The 17,199-nt window shown below is 38.6% G+C and overlaps 1 protein-coding gene across 1 annotated transcript; it reads right to left on the bottom strand.

Moving 5' to 3' along the window:
* Window positions 1-445: 445 nt before the first annotated feature.
* On the bottom strand, window positions 446-8,694 carry LOC139684954 (protein FAM240B-like). The gene is made up of 3 exons (XM_071581389.1): window positions 8,608-8,694; window positions 1,811-1,955; window positions 446-524 (listed from the first exon to the last, which is right to left on the bottom strand). Exons 2-3 carry the CDS (start codon window positions 1,948-1,950, stop codon window positions 446-448), a joined length of 219 nt encoding a protein of 72 aa, XP_071437490.1. The 5' UTR covers window positions 1,951-1,955; window positions 8,608-8,694.
* Window positions 8,695-17,199: the final 8,505 nt, after the last annotated feature.

The following is a 17,199-nucleotide window of genomic DNA, read 5'->3' as shown; positions in this document are numbered from 1 at the left end:
CATGCCCTGTCTTCCTGAGCTTGAGCTGGGTTCTGCTGTGTTAAAATTCAAAATCTCCATTATTCATTAAACAATCTAAATACATTATATTACAGTCAGTCTATACTGAAACCTAAAATGTTGAGGAAATGCGTTTGTTGAGCAAAACTGTGAAAGTAAACTCTTTTCCCAGTCATCTACATCTCAGTGAACCATGATTTATTAATGTTAAATACTTCAGAATACTACATTCTCCATTTATCAAATGGACAGATACATAATTTTAAAGGCAGTAAGATTGATATTTCACGTATGAAACTTCTAACAATGACAGCTAATTAATTACAGCTCAATTAATGTGCTAAGTAAAATTACTTCTGCTGTTACATCACCCCATCACACTTTCCTGCAAATCAATCTCGTTTCCCCCTGCCCCCTGGCCCAACATGTAATGAGTGTGGGATCTTCAGGTAGATTGGTCTTCAGTTTGGGTCCTCAACATCTTTATCCGTTTTTCCAGCCTCTCCATCCATTCATTTCTGAGCCTAGGGACAGAAACATGGATCAGCTTGTCCCCATATTTTTACAGGGAACAGATTTATACTCTTCATCTTTCCCACTGGTGCATTTTCTCAGTTGTCATGCAAATTGTCTTGCCCCTTTAGAGTTCTTTGCTGGATGGCACTTCAGGACTAGCTCTTAAATCCTGATGAGGGTTCAGCTGAGCTTTGTGTTTCATCATTGCCTATGTGCCCCCTCTCCATTGCCTCTATGCCAGTGACTTGTCATCTGCACTGGAGATTGCCTGCTGCCACCTGCTGGGTTGCATCACCCAGCATTTCCCCAGTCCCCATCCTCAGCACTATTTGGCTTAGAGACATTGCTCATGTTCAAACTTCTATTAGACCCATAGCAGACATCTTTAGATGATAGTTCACACTTTGTTTTCTTTTTGGTAGTATCTAGATACCACAGAAAGAATTACTTAACTAGAAAAGAGAGGAAATACCCAAGTGAGGAGTTGAAAAAAATGAAGTTAAGTTAGGGGCAAATGGATAAAACATGCTAGAGACTAATTCCAGTATTCCTTCATCCAGGGTTATTAATGTAAGGCTCTCCTTGCTTTTAGTTTTCAAGCATCAATGCAAAGAAAGGTACTAAGGAGACGCTGAAAAACTGCTTTCTTGTTGAATGATCTCAAGCCAAAATAACAATAATAAATAAGTAAAATATGAAATCTATATATATCTTTGCATTGCATATGCCTTCAACTTACAGAGAGTTCATGAGAAGTAAAAGTGTCCTGATCTGGCCTCACACCAGTCTTTCTCATTGTGCATAATTAAGGTAAATGTGACTGACTGAGGTAAATATGGTTATGAATGCAGTTGCCATAGTTAGGTAGTGTGCTTGGACCATCTGATAATGAATTTACCTTACACAAATTAAACAGTCTTAAATAATCTAAATTATATTCTTATGCAAAAAAGGCCACAGAGGAAAATATGGGCCAGGTGCACATCTGTGCTAGCTCTGCTCTGAACATAAGCCTTCATGTTCAAGAGAAGTCTGCACTGTTATATGTTGTCCTGATAAGTCCAGAAAGTTCCTTGTTTTGCACCCATTTATAGAACCAGTGAATTATTCTACGCTATGAAGTCATAGCTTAGACACATTAGCATTAGCATGCCAATTTGTGAGGCTTTATTATTTTTTATAAATCAAAACTACTTTGATATTTCATTGCATGACTTAAGTGTAGGTATCACTTTTGTTTGAAAAAAAATTACAATGCAAACTCAAATAACCTTTCAGGATGCAAATTACCCACTTTGTCAGAGCACTTCTTTGCTGACGTTCTTTTTCATTTTGCAGATACTGCGTTTGTTGTTCAATTGTCTTTTCCCAGAAGTTCCTCAGGTCACTGGTTTCACAGCCCCGCACTTCATGACGCATATATTGGCTATTCATTTTCTCTAAAGGAGAAATTTGAAACAACCATATGACAAGTTACTGGGTCCTTGACTGTTTTCATGGCTAAAACACACTCTTGATGTTTTGGATTTTCACAGCATTTGGGTCACACAGTCCTTTTTTTAGTAGGGTCAGGATAAGACTGGGCATGACTCCCTATTTAAACTTTTCTTTCCTAGCTCTAACACTTGACGGTATGCTGTCTACAGTGATCTGATTTCCTACTAGTTCACCTGAAATATCTCTCACCTCCATCTGACTGTGATCTTTAAGTTCACAATCAGGATGGTTCTGTTGTATTCTCCAATTTAGTGATTAAAATACCTTTTACTATACTCCAAAATCAAAGAAAATATAAAAATTGGCATATCTAATTGGATTTTTGGCCTCACTGTTTTCCTGTGCATACGATGATGGAGTGACCATTGTTCTAGTGAATTGCTGTTAATGATTCTAACACTCACCTGGTCTTTATTTGGAAATGGAGAAAATTTATATGTATTAAAATATATACAAAATTTCATAAGATGCTGACTCACAAGAGCCACCTTACTTACTAAATAATTTTCCCTCTTCTGCCATTTTCCAAATAGAGAAAATTCATTGAATACATTTATATATCTGTGATAATTCTGTACTTTCCTCTTTATTTAATGTCATCTTAAAAATAAATTTGGGAATGAATCTTATCCTAGGGAAAGAATATCTGTCTCAGGATTACTTTTCATGGGCTAATAGTCAATTCCCTCTATCCCACATTGAAGCTAGAAAATAATTTCATTACTTTCAAAACTTCATTAAATATGAGATTAATATATCCATCCTGCCTTTCAAATTGCTGGGTTGTTTTGCATGAACATGCCATTATAATATTTTCCAGAATATTTAATTTCTTAACAAGTATTTAGGACTCTCTCATGAATTGTTTGATTTCTTGCCAATTATTTATAATTTATTTTAATCAGAGCCATAGAGAGATAGTAAACAAGCCCCTCAAGGCTAGTTTGGAAAAGCTTGAAGAAACTGCAGCCATTCCTCTGCCAGGCATCATAAGAAAATGCAAAACTGAGAACTGATAATCTTTACATCATTTCAGTTGCCTGTTTTGTGAAAAATTGAGAGACACATTATAAAGACTCTGTGAGCAGAAGGCAAAACCAGCCCTTTTGAGGAGGTCTCTTTCTTGCTCAGATTTCCCTATAACTCCACTGGGATTCCCTATAAAATCTCCATATATTACCTCATGGTCTCTAAATGATAAAAGTACAGTACTTGAGCCTGACTTTTGCAGAAAAAATAATACTGAGCATATTTTCAGGTCCTGAACAAATTATAGCTGGATGTGCAAACGTTGACATTAGTCTGAAATGTGAATTGCAAGTACATCTCCAGGTGTGCTATGGGATAATTAAGTCCAGGTCAAAAAGTTTGGTTAATAGAAGAATATATTTTCATAAAATATATGTATTCTATAAATATCCACATGTACATCAGTGCCAAGGCAAATATTTCTTCCCAGGTGGTAGTTACGACCCTTCAAATCTTTTGTGTACCAGGAGTAAAGTACAAATATATGAAAAAGATATGGTGACAGCCATCTGGGTAAGACTAGTGGAACTTCCACTCTATGAGTTAATCTCTGAGGATAACTCTTTCTGGAGAGCAGAAAGCAAAATTCTCATACATCCCCGGAGCTCTGAAATAAATTGCCAGAAAATAATGTCTCCTGGTTTCTTTATCAGAAAAGATACCAAAGGATAATAACTTCATCCTTCCAAATGATTATGAATTCCTGTTTAATATAATGTGGATGTTTTCTATATATATAAGGGTAAATATCACTCCTGAAGAAGATAAAGTTATGGAACTCATTACCACAAGGTATAATTGAGCCCATTCATATACTTTCTGAATACATATATCCTTCACTGGTTGTAAATGCACTGCCTCATGGTTTGATTGTATTATGGATATATTCTTGATGCTGGCTTGAATGTACTTTATGGATGTGACATGCCCCCATAGCAAAAAATCCCAAAGAAAAAATTTAAAGCCAATAAAAGAGATATTCAGAATTAGTTTCCCATGCTATTTACCTCACATCTGGTGCTGGCAGTATTTAGAAGAACGTTAGAACCCTGTTGAGACTACAAAGTGTGTATAATGTTACCCATTACAGGTTTGGGATGTATTTTTTTTTCTTGTGGGAGGTACAAGGAAAGGAATTAGTGCTTTTCTCTGTCTATTATCTATGATATTTTCTTTGTGTGAGCTTGACCAGGCACACTAATAGCATTGTCCAAGCTATCCTTCTTTCATAACCTTTTACATTGTGTTAACATATGGCTATCTTGGTGTTGAATATTCTCTTCCTCAGAGTTCTTATTATTCCCCTTTGTCTTCATTCCTCATCATGCTGGAGAACACTCAAATATGTATCAGAGTTACTGAGCATAGAATTTGTGCATCATTACTTTACTGATTCTTATAAGACCTTGATAAACAACAGCATGTAAATGTGCCAGCATTTGCTTCTCTGAACTGTAGAATCACCCTATCCTAAATTACCTTCAATTTCAAACTGTCTGTTTCAGCCTTTTCATCTGGAGATTGTAGGATCTGCACAGTAACTCCACGGAAGTAATTCACCTGGTTCTTTTTGCCTTTATGCATGATGTGCATAGATGTTTTAATCCACCTCTGTCCTGCCGTCCATTTCAAAACTGTTGCCATAAACCTGTGTGTGAGTAATCAGGAATATCAAACCTAGTCTATCAGTGTTTCACTAGCTCTCAGTGACAGAGACGCCTTATTTTCCCTCCTACTTCAGCTTTTTTCAGAGGAGAGTAACAGGATGTAAGCCTGTATTGCGGGTTTTCAGTAGAAGTTATCACCTGGAAACAGTTTCATTTCATGTATTGAAGTCACATCCAAAGTAGATAGGATAAGGGACCTCATTTCATAGGGGAAAGGGGAGAATGCAAAGACTTCATGGAAGCAGCCTCCAAATCAGCCTGAACAAATAATCCCTATGTATGCTGGGGAGAAATATACACATAGCACATAGGCAGTTGTAATGCACTTTTACGGATCTTACAGTTAGTTCTGACTTAAACTACCCTGCTACAACTAGAACTAAGCTTTATTTAAATCTCCAGTGCCAATTCTTCCAGAGGACAATAACAGAGAGGTTCTGTCTGGTAATTTCTCTGGCAGAGCCTTGTTTGCAAGCCAGTGAAGAAATGCAGAGCTCGCAAACAAAAGGAATAACATGATAAACTCTATGAAGGTTTTATCCAAGAGATGATGAAGATGATTGCTTATTTTTGATTTAATAATTTTAGAGCAGGTTGATATTATTTAGACTCAATTTTCTAAAGGAGATCTTACAAAGTTATGGAAGCTGTAAATAGTATCACTATTAGCTGGAACTCAAAAATTATGTTGATAGAACAAAAGAGGAACATAAGATCAATTCGATCTGACATCTTGACTTTTTTGTAAGAAAAGAATCAATAGCTTGAGGCTGCAACTCACTGGTTCTGTAAGAAACCATTACCACCAGAAACACACTTTTTCATGGAGAGGACTGGGAGTCAAAAGTTTCTTAGCTAGAAAAGGCTGTGTAAAAAAAAGTGAGTTTTTTCTTCCAGTAGTGAAACACAGATTGTTACATGAAATGTTTTTTAAAATTTACAAAGCATCTACATTAAAGAGAGCTATATTTTTCTCCCTTCTTGTGCTTCTTGCAATGCACAGTTGGTCAGAGTTTTCAGAAATATCCCTAGAAATAATGAAAACATTTATTCATCTGGCTTTTCATGGACCTTGCTTTGTGACCATGCTTATTATATAAATGCTTTGGATTAACAAAAAATTGCAATATATATAAAAGAGTACACTATCCATGCTAACAATTATGTTTGTTGCTAAACCAACAGAACCCTACTTTGCTTTTAGAAAATAGGACTAGTATTTACAGCCGTGATTTCCCTCTTTTTCCTTGCTTCTTGGATGTGTCATTTATTTTCTGCTTCTGCAGCTGGCAGCAAGTCACATCTCGAAGGGCTGACTGAAGTCTCCTTTGAGATCTTCCCTGGGAAAGCATACTAGTAGTTTGAAGTCTGACTTAGGACTCCAGACTCTAGGTTAGACTCTAAGTTAGATTCTTCTGGAAAAGAAAGTTTGGTTGAATTCTCTGTACCCTTCAGTTTGTGTGACAGGTTGCATAGTTCAGTTTATCTCATGAATGGCCTGAGCCTTGGAACTGCTCATGAGCAGCTTGGGGGAGAGGTTTCTCACAGCTTGCTCTGACCGCCTTGTTGATGAGCAGTTACAGGAAGAGATGATCTGGAGCACCAGCCTGAGGATGGGGTAAGGCTGGTATGGCCTTCTGGTGCACACATGTCCCTAACATTGTGCTGGTCTCTGAAAAATTCATTAGTGTATCTCATCAGCAAAGATGGGTGGCTTTGCATGTATAATGTACTGCTCTATTTTTATTTGCAGTTCAGAATTACAGACTACCAATTTATGCTTTTCCTTTGTAAGCACTATTGTCTCGAGTTTGCAATGAAATGAGGAGTTCTAGGAAAGTGATTTATTCTGCCAGCTGCATTTCCTAGTTTCACAGAATTTGAAGGACATTCTCTTACCAGGATGTGTGATCGGTCAGGAGGTCCTTCTCTGTGTATAAACTTCAATCAATTAATTGGCCTTTTCAATGTAATGGGATTTTTTGATTAGTGAAAATGACAACCATACTGACATGTGGCTGAGCAATATTAGTAGGAGTTACAGATGTGTGTCTATCTAACAAATCAATTCTAACAGGCAAGTTAAACAGTTTTAATATGTAAGTTGAAATGTTTACTGTCAGGCACTTTGTAGAAGTCTCTATTCAACCATTCTTGTTTCTGATTCCCACAGTCTATGATTGCTTTTCTGTGAAAAATTCATGGGTCTGAGTCCATTTTTCTGATACAGAGAATAGCTGTTCTTCATATGCTTCGCACTGTAACAAAATTTGGATCTCTACTCCTATGATACCTTTATAACAAAGAAATGTATTAAGGCAAGGGCTGTGGTAGCTATGTGGGTTTTGCATCTTATTGCTACACACTACTCTAAACCTCCCATACCAGTCCTCCAGCCCAACCTGACTGATTTGAACCTCTGCTTTCTGGCTGATTTCCACAGCTCTGCTATTCTATCTGGAAAATCTCACTTCACTTCCTGCTGGAGCTGTATTTCATAGAATCATAGAATATATTGAGTTGGAAAGGACCCATCAGGATCATTAAGTCCAACTCCTGACACCTCCAAGGATCACAACGTGTGCCTGAGAGCATTTACCAAACACTTCTTGAATTCCACCAGGCTTGGTGCTGTGACCAATTCCCTGGGGAGCCTGTTCCAGTGCTCAAACGCTCTCAGGGTGAAGAATTTTTCAGTGATATCTGACTTAAACCTCAGCTTCAGGCCATTTCCTTGAGTCCTATCATTGGTCACTAGAGTGAAGAGATCAGTGCCTGCTCCTCCACTTCTCCTCCTGAGGATATTAAAGGTGGGAACGGGATCTTCCCTCAAACCAAGTGAACTCAGTCCCTACTCATAAAGCTTTGCCTCCAGACTCTTCACTGTCCTTATGACCTTCCCTGGGATGCTGTCTAACAGCTTAATACCTTTTTTTATTGTGTTGCCCAAAACTCCACTCATGCAGTCTTACTAGATAATCTTTTCATTGCCCCTCTGCTCCCCAGCTTTTCCCCCTTCCTGCACCTGACTCTCTGTAGTGTCTTCCTGCATTCCCATACATTCTGCCCCCAGCACACACATCAGGAGTGTGGTATCGGTTACACAGAGGTGAGCTTCAAGAGAACAAGCATTCATAAGAATCGTGCAATACAGAATGTCCAAATGCCTTTCCTGTGCTTTCTATAGATTTATTCAACTTTTATCGACTTTAAATTTTCAGTACCTAAGGCATATTTAAAGTGGCTGTAGTTTGCTCTTGAGATCAAATATTATTTCTGATCATTAGGTCTTCCCCACTGCCAGATATATTTGAAGTCTGCTCCTATGAACTACTGCATTCATAATATCAAGTACATAGAATAAATTAATATTTATTAGTTAAGGATCTTTGAACACACTTTGCTTTGTTGTTTGATTTTTGGGTACAGGAAGACTTGATAGTGTAGGGTCAAAGAAGATGAATCTTGCCTAAGGCTCATGTTCTTCTCTAGATCATCCAATTCAGAGAAAACATGCAAGAGAAACCTATTCTGATTCATGTGAAAGTGTCTAGCATTGAATTGAAAAGCTTCTCAGCAGCAGATCACTGTTAAAAAACCTTTGAGAGATGAGTGTGTGTGTAACCTTGGCTACAATTTAGCCCATCAGTTAAGAATGTACAGTCATAGCCCCTGGTGTTTTATTCAGGATTATGGCTTGAAAATTATCCATAAAAATTTTTTCTGTATCAGTGCTACTCAGCTTCCCTAGAATTCTGCTAAACTGGGCACTCTTCCCTGGCATTTTCCTCACACTCTCATCTTTCCTGGAACATACTTTTGTGAGAATTAGAGAACAAACACATTTTTGATGTCATTATTATGGAAAACTTGCTACAAACCCCAAATACTTCCTTACCTTTGGAGCTGGACTCGTCTTGCAAATAAATCCTCTGTGTGACACAAACAAATGAGGAGTATTACCACTGCAGCCCTGGCTTCTCCAGTGTCACAGGGCAGTAATGAAATGCATCCCTCAGTACTTTTTATTTGAAGTGGGGGTAACATAAATCCTTCATCGTATCAAGGCTATTTTGAACAGAACCAGCAGCAAGATAAGATCATTTAATGAACTTTGCAGCCCCCTGCCTGAGATGACCATGAAACACAGGTCCTCTCAAAAGCATGCATCCCTCCCACACTGGCAGATACCTCAAAGAGCATGACTTGGCAAGTGATGAGCATTTTCTTTAAAATGCATGCTAGTATTACCCATTTTAATAATCTTCCTATGAAGCTTGAAAAATTCCACACTGCTATTTTATCTGTAATGGAGGCTAAAATGGTGTGACAAATCACACTTGGTTTGCATTACAGGATGACTTACAGAAGTATGCGGTGCTTTGGAGCTGTTAATCTAAGGATATGTGCTTGATTATGAGCTACCACACAATCTGTTCTCTTCAAGGCAATTGTCTTAGGAATTGTCTGTTTGGTTAGTGTTAGCTGACAAAATACATTAGACCAGCAGTAGTTTTACCATTTGGAGTTGTTATAACTCTATTACAGATGAGCACTTACATCATTATATTTCATTTTCTGAGGAAAATATTTTGTAATTTTGGCTGATGACAGATGCATGCACTGATCTCAGTTTTCATTAAATCCATCTACATTGTTAATATACCATATGTGACTGCTGGCTTAAATAGTACTTATACCACTGCTGATTATTTTAACCTTCCTTTGTTGTAATTTTTCAGACCCCAAGTAGTAAAAGCAGCAGCCATCAGATGGATGCTTTCTGGGGTTCATATTTGCTTATTTATTTTTTCTGCAGTCTGCTTTACAGCAGAAAACACTGTGCAAAACCTAGCAGCTGCAGCATTTCTCTGTAAAGGAAAATTCCAGCTATTTCCAAATAGTGGTGAATTCATTAACTCCTTGAAAACAGTACCTATTAACATTCTGTCATGTGTTGTTTCACCTTGTATCATATGAAAACACAGAAATCAACTCTTCCCTCCACACGTGATAACAAAGGTAATGTGTTCTCAGAGCTTTAGAACTCTTATATGTATGTGGCATTGGAAAAAGAAAACAACATATCACAGGTAAAACTGATTGCTCTATTTTTGGAAAACCAACTCCAACTCTTGTGGCTTTGGAAATTACAAACAAATAAAATTTGCTGGGTGACTATTAAAATAATACGGTATTATAAAGAGAGGTTGATGCCCAGACATGATGCAGCGATGGTGATAAACACTGTGGTACTGAAGAGCAACATAACTGCTTCATTGCCATTTGACTCAGAAGTTGAGTAATTTTCTCTTCCGAGTAAACACATCTAGCCAAAATTTCCCTTTTTTGTTTTTAGGGTTTTTTTTTGTTTGTTTTGTTTTTTGGTGTGGTTTTGTTGTTGTTCTTGTTTGGTTGGTTGGCTTTTTTCATGTTATATATAGATAATACCTTCCATAAACATTTGCAACGATATAATTTCAGGAGGGAACTTCAGTGTCCAGGATCATCAGACCAGAACATGTATTTCTGGACCTCGGCCGTTGTTTACTTCATAAGCAAGTCTCAGAGCTGCTTACCAGAACCTGCTTGTATAACAACTCTCATCTCTAGTTTGCCAAGTTCTTGTAAACACCTGCTTAATATTGTTAGCAGAGACCAGAGCAGAATAGGCAAAATAACTGACAAAGTGTAAACCTTTGGGGGGGTCTGACGTGTTACTTACCTGCAGCAATCAAATTTTGCCTTGATGCTCTGTGTGCTGTTGTTCATGTGTGGGAGAGTTGTAAATAAAAGTAGCAGTCAGCTCTTACCCTCACACAAGTAATCCTGGTACATTTTGCCTATATTTTGTCATCCTTGCCCCTTTACTCTGTGTGCATTCTTAGACCTGAAGCTAAGAAAGAAGAGGTGAAAGTAACAGATATTGTACAGGATATACATGAACTTACCAATTAAGTAAACCTCTGATGCCTCTTTGATATTAGAGAAAATAAAATCCAGAGAGGTAAGTTTTATAAGCAGATACTGTAGAGTGTTGTTGGGGTAGCTTTCTTTTGTATTCACTGTGCATCTGGTATTCACATTCTTCTCATAGTCGATTAATGCAATGGCAGTTAGAAGGTAAGAGAGGATTTCTGTCACTATTGGACTTTGTCAACATTGGTCCAGGAGCAGGACAGGTCACAGCAGCCTTGTCCAAGCTTCACAAATTCCAGAATTAAGCAGTTGACTTAGACAATAGGTAGGAGGAGTCTGACTGGTTTAGATGTCTATCTTCCCAAGAAAGTTGGTTAACTGTTTTCGTGCTTCTGTAAATATTTAAAACATGCAGGTTTTAAAACATGCCTTTGAAAAATCATCAGATTACAGCCTAGTAGTCCAGAGTGAGACAGCAGGCAGGAGGTTCCTCAATTGACTGTTCTCCAGCCAGTGCCATGCATCTGTGCAGGGAATCTGGTGTTTCTCTGTTCCTCTCTGACATGTGCATTGGTCTGAATCCTGCTTTGGTTTTTTTTTTATATCTCTCAGAATACATCTGGAGAAAACACACCTGCTTAAAAGTTTTTAGCACTGTGTGCTGGATATGACACTGCATGTTGGATTAAAGTATATGAGAAAAATTGTCATGACTGGGCAACTGAAGAAGTCACCTAATTTCACTGAGGTTTACAAAAGTATTTTTCTTCTCTCGGGCCAAGCATTGGATTGGACAGTGGTGACATGTTTAAAGAACAAAAAAATCAGCATTAAGTAGAAGTAGGAATTCCACTCTGTGTACCATAATATCTTTTATCTACACTGGATTTTTCCTCTCAGTGCATTCTGGATGGTGCATACATCACATCATGCATGCCTGTGAAACACAATTGTTTTCATTATAATGCCACTTAAAGGATAATCTCAAGGTCAGTAAAGCAGCAGACTGAAGAGCTGGTATGTTTTATTAGCCAAATGAAACTTCTTATTGACCTTACATGACAGCTAAAATATTTATAGAGGTCTTTTAGTGTTAATTGTAATCATGACAGTGCCTTTGTGACATAGAAGTACATTTTGTAATTCTCTCGTTAGTTGCCTGTCTGCAGCTTTTTCATGATTCTCTTTTTTTCCAGGACTGTAAAAGTTTTCTAGCCGTTTAAATTGCATGAGGCTGAAATTTACCCCCTGGAGCTGCTAGATACCTAGATGCTTTACCATGCAAGTGTAATTAGCTGGCTCTGTGCACTGCAGGGGGGAATTTTTCTACAGAGGAAGGAAAAAGCTGCTGGTGTCACCTGCTCTCTTCTAGAACAGCCATGTGTTTGAAACTACTTTACAGTCCAAATGAACTTTGATAGTGATGTGCCCAGAAAGTCTTGTATGATGGTGTGTGGAATTTGCCTGCAATTTTGCCTGCAATCTTGGCCTGGATGTTTTTCCATCTTACTATGACACTGGAGTTAGGAACAATATTGCTCTAGACACCCTTAGGCATCAGTTTAATGAGTCTAGGAAAGAAGTTTTTGAGCCTCTGTTAAAATCAGCCAATGTAGAGCATGCTGCACTGCACATACTGTTTGAGCTGAGGTTGGGGCACACAAATTGTGGGGAGAAACAGTATGTCAGTGGTGTAATACAGCACCTTGTGTTTTTTATAGTAGTATAGTTCCCATCTAGCCAAATTTTGAGCTGTTCAGTTAGTTAAATTGGATGAACTGGAATGGTTGGAGACTTCAAATGTGTTGCTAGAAATTAAACAAAAGTCCACAGAGACTCTGGTATTAATTTCCATGGGATGATGTCAGATACTTCGGTGATAGGAAAGCAGAGAGTTAGGGTAGCATATTAATATTTTACAGAACTTAAGTGTCTGACCATTCTATATGTGTGATAGAGGCAAATTCTACTTCACTGTTTTCTTTATGGAAGCTCAAGATCATCTTTGGGTGAATTTGAACTATTTTCCTTGGAAAGAAGGTAAGGTAATAAGAAGGATGATAAAGGTCCATACACATTCCTATTTGCTTTTAAAAGTAAATTTCATCATCATGGATGAATCTGTTGTTGGAGTCCCTGTGTAAATACCTCAAGGCTAGTATAGATGCACCCCTGCTGTGCCCCAGCTGAACCCCAGTTTTAACTCAAGTCGCACTTTACTTAGAACCAAGCATAGACATACTCAGTTGTACTCACTTTCCAGTGTTTTGGAGGGAAGTGATCTAGCTGCATTCCATCTCAGAGCTTTACCATGCCAATTAACCAAAATTATAAGCAGGCTGTCTTTTACTGCATCTTGGATCTTTTTAAGGCTGGATTAGTTAGCATTAAATAGAGACCCAGACTTTATTCTGGCTGGCCTGAGAGTTTGAATGTGAATGTGAGATCAGAGGTCCCATTTATTTCCTGGAAAGAAATCTAATTTCAACCCTTGCACTGAATCCAGTCATGAAAAATAATGTCTGATGTGAAAGATTGTCAGCAACATGCTTCTTGGAAACAGTGAGACCCATTAGCTCTTAGAAGCTGCCCTTACCATAGTCTTTTGCTAAAACAATCCTCAGTGAGTAAAGACCGCCGGCAAGATTATGAAGGTACCAGGTATGTGTTAAGTAAAATTTAAATCATGACAGATTAAGATCATGTAATTAAAAGAGAGCAAGGAGTGGCCTGAGCCATTATAGGGTAGTGGACTTTGGCATCCCCAGCACTGCAAACACTCTGCTTGTTTAGTTGCCAAGACAGTCTATGTGAATAGTTTGGAGACACAGATCTGTCATCTGTGAAACAGCCAAACTTTGAGGAGGGATGAAGCAAATAGGAGTGTTGGTTGGGAGTTTTTTATCCTGTTTCTTTTTCTTCACATTAGGGTATTTAGCTAAAGCAAATTAGTATAGAAGATAAATAGTGCACTATGATAAATAGATGATAAATACAGTGCTATTGCCAAATGGATCACTTCAACTACTTCCCAAGTATGGATTTAAATACCTTTTACTCTATATCAAAAGCTGAATCTTTTGTTCATAGTTGAAAGAGGACCCCAGTAACTTGAAATGCAATAAAAAATTTGTTGCATCAGCTAGGAATGTTTTTCTGAACATGAATAGAACAAATTCATTCCTTACCTATTGTATACATATGTATTGCTCATAAAATTTTAAAATATTTAATGTGTCAGACATATAAATCAAATTCATGTAAGGAGCTATTATATCCCTAGCAATTACCAAAAGTTGTATTATACAATGTCTTTACCTTGGAGGCCAAATTTCTTCAGTATATGCTAAAGTTGCTCTAGAGTTACTTTATCCAGAAAATAACCTCTCATTTCTGGAACTGAGTACAAGATTGAATATGGTCAGAAAATTACAGAACCATGTCTTGTGTGTAGGTGTGTTCTCAAAGTCCACCCTTGTACTTAGCTCTGCTCCCTGAAATATCATCTTATCTTCCTTCCTGTACATACTGTACACAGAAGTGTTAGTGAAGAGACATGAGTAGTGGTCACAAAATGTCCTGCTCCTGGCTTGTGTTTGTGTCCTTTTTGTGATGCTACTCTACAGCTGAGCAACTTGTTTACACAATGAAGGTTACATCCTGATGGATGAAGCACATAGTTCAGATACAGGAGAAAGCACTGTACACGTATTAAAAAAGGGTAGAAAGTGAGACTCTGGGAACTACTGACCTGTCAGCCTCACCTCTGTGCCTGGAAAGATCATGGAACAGTTCCTCCTAGGAGCTATGCTTAGGCACATGGAGAATGGGGATGTGATTCAAGGCAACCAGCATGGTTTCACCAAGGGCAAGTCCTGCCTGACCAACTTAGTGGCCTTCTTCAATGGAGTGATGCAAAGAGTGGACAAGGAAAGGCCTATGAATGTCATCTATCTTGATGTCTGTAAGGCCTTTGACACAATCCCCTTCAACATCTTTCTCATTAAACTGGAGAGAGCTGGATTTGGTGGTTGGAATGTTTGTTGGGTAAGGAATTGCCTGGATGGTCACATCCATATGTATTGATCAGTGGCTCCATGTCTGGATGAACACTGGAGAGAAGTGGTGGACACTCAGGGGGTCCACATCTGGATCATAGTTATTTATATTTCGATTAACGTCATAGATGGAGGGACTAAGTGCACTCTCAGCAACTTTGCAGGTAACACCAAGCTGAGTGATTCGGTTCATCTGTCTGAGTGATGCAATACCATCCAGAGGGACCTGGACAAGCTTCAGAACTGGGCCCATTTGAACCTGTGAGATTTAGCAAGACCAAGTGCACAGTGCTACACCTGAGTCGGGGCAAACTCCTGTATTTCAATGCATTCTGGGAGATGAGCAGGTTGAGAGCAGGCAGCCCTGCAGAGAAGGACTTGGGGGTGCTGGCAGACAAGAGGCTGAACATGAGCCAGCAATGTGCACTTGCAGACCAGAAACCAACCGTTTCATTGGCTGGATCAGCGAAACATGTCCAGCAGGTCAAGAGAAGTGATTCTCTCCATGCACTTCACTCTCATGAGAATCCAACTGAAGTACTGTGTCCAGCTCTGGGATCCTCAACACAAGAAAGACCTGCAGTAGCTGGTGCAGAAGAAGGCCACAAAATATCTGAGCACCTCTCCTATGAGGAAGGGCTGAGAAAATTGGGGTTGTTTAACCTGAAGAAGACATTGTGGTGGCCTTTCAGTACTTGAAGGGGGCCTATGAGAGGGATGAGGACAGCTTTATTAACAGGGCCTATTGTGACAGGAGAAGGAGCAATAGTTTTAAACTGAAGGAGAGTAGATTGAACTACATAAAAGGAAGAAACTTTTAATGATTAAGCTGGTAAAACACTGAAACAGTCTGCCAAAGGATATGGGGGATGACCTATCGCCAGAAATATTCAAGGTCAGATTGGATTGGAATCTGAGCAACCTTATCTAGTGAAAGGTGTCACTGGCTATGTCAGGGGCTTAGGATTAGATGACCTTTAAAGATCCCTTTCTACCCAAAGCATTTGAAGATTCTATGATTCCATCTGACAACAGACGTTAAGGACAACCTTCTTTGCTAGCTTTGCAAAAGAATTAGTAATTTCTTTCAGTGAACCAGCAAAACTAAAAACTTCCAAGTATCGAACAATTATTCTGTCTGAAACAAGACCCATAAGCACCAGAAGGCAATATACTTCCTGCTTTCCACCTCTGTATAGAAATTTTTTGTCCTGAAGCGAAGACTATTGTTGTCAATGTTTATGTCATTTTCACTTCTGATCAGGACAACACAGTACTCACTGGGCTTCACCACTCAGAGCGGTGTTTGCTGCTCTACATCGTGTTTAAAACAAGTATTTTTTTCTTTTTTTTTCTTTCTCTCTCCAGTCCTTTGTATAGACTAACTGCTCAAAGTTTCTGGCCATTAGGTTGTATGTAAACATACAAATCTTCTGTATCAAACTCTTCTGGAAAACTACTTATTTTAATGTGACAAGACAACCTGACCCTAGTGTACTGTATTATGTATCAGTTGCCTTCTGGCTTTGAATACATAAATGGTGTACATAATTGTAGGAGTTTGTAATGGAAGTCCATTAATTTGAGTATGTCAGACTAGTAAGGTGAAAATGTGAAAGTGTGGAAATCTCCGAGTAGTCTTTAAGTGAGTTTTCTCCTGTTACATCTACTCATTTTTCAAACTGTGACACTAGTCATGTAGATATTCTTGTGACCTTGGAGTCAGCAGGCAGAACATACGTTGATAAGTACTCTGAAAATGAAAAGCCCTATGGACAAAGGGGATGCAGAGAGGGCAAAACCTCCCTGTTACATGCTGGTGTTAAGGTAACTGTGTCAACCCTATAAACGACATAAGCCTGAAATAGTAACCTCCTTCAGTATAATGTAAGCCCCATGAAATCAGTACCAATGGTTCCTCTAATCTTGGCTAGAAGGTTTCCAGTTCTGAGAGTGTAGCTTGAACCCCTTGTGACTCCCCCATTTGACTTCATCTTCACAATCTTGTGTAGGCAGTTGAGAGACATATGTGATTCTCATCATGAAAATAAATCTTCCTTATGTTCATCCTTTGTAGGTGTCTTTCAGTAGTCCTGCCACTATTTCCAAACTAATATTTTTTAAGACTTTAAGGGAGTTGACTATTTATTTTCAAGGACACTGAGCTTTTTTGGAGACTTTGATTTGCAATACCTTCCTTTTACACTGGTAAGCTTTTATTACGTTCCTGGAAGTTACTACTCTTATTTGACCACTTCCTCCTTTTCTGCCATGGTTTTGCCAGGAGCTGGTGCAGAAGTTATCTACAAGCAGCAGTGTGAGGCTGAGTCCTTGAGTTCTTTTTCTAACTAGCTGCACTGAGTGACTGCATGGGCCAAGGCAAAACATGTAAGGTAATATGAAATGTGCAAATCTAACACTTATGTTAGCGACTCCTTCTCCAAACAGCACGGTCCCTATACCCTGAAACTTCACATCTGTACCCATGGTATGCTGCCTTGTGTTTTGTACAT

Source organism: Pithys albifrons, chromosome Z (genome assembly GCF_047495875.1).
Source record: "Pithys albifrons albifrons isolate INPA30051 chromosome Z, PitAlb_v1, whole genome shotgun sequence".
NCBI classification, from domain to species: domain Eukaryota; kingdom Metazoa; phylum Chordata; class Aves; order Passeriformes; family Thamnophilidae; genus Pithys; species Pithys albifrons.
This window is presented reverse-complemented; position numbering and strand designations above follow the sequence as displayed.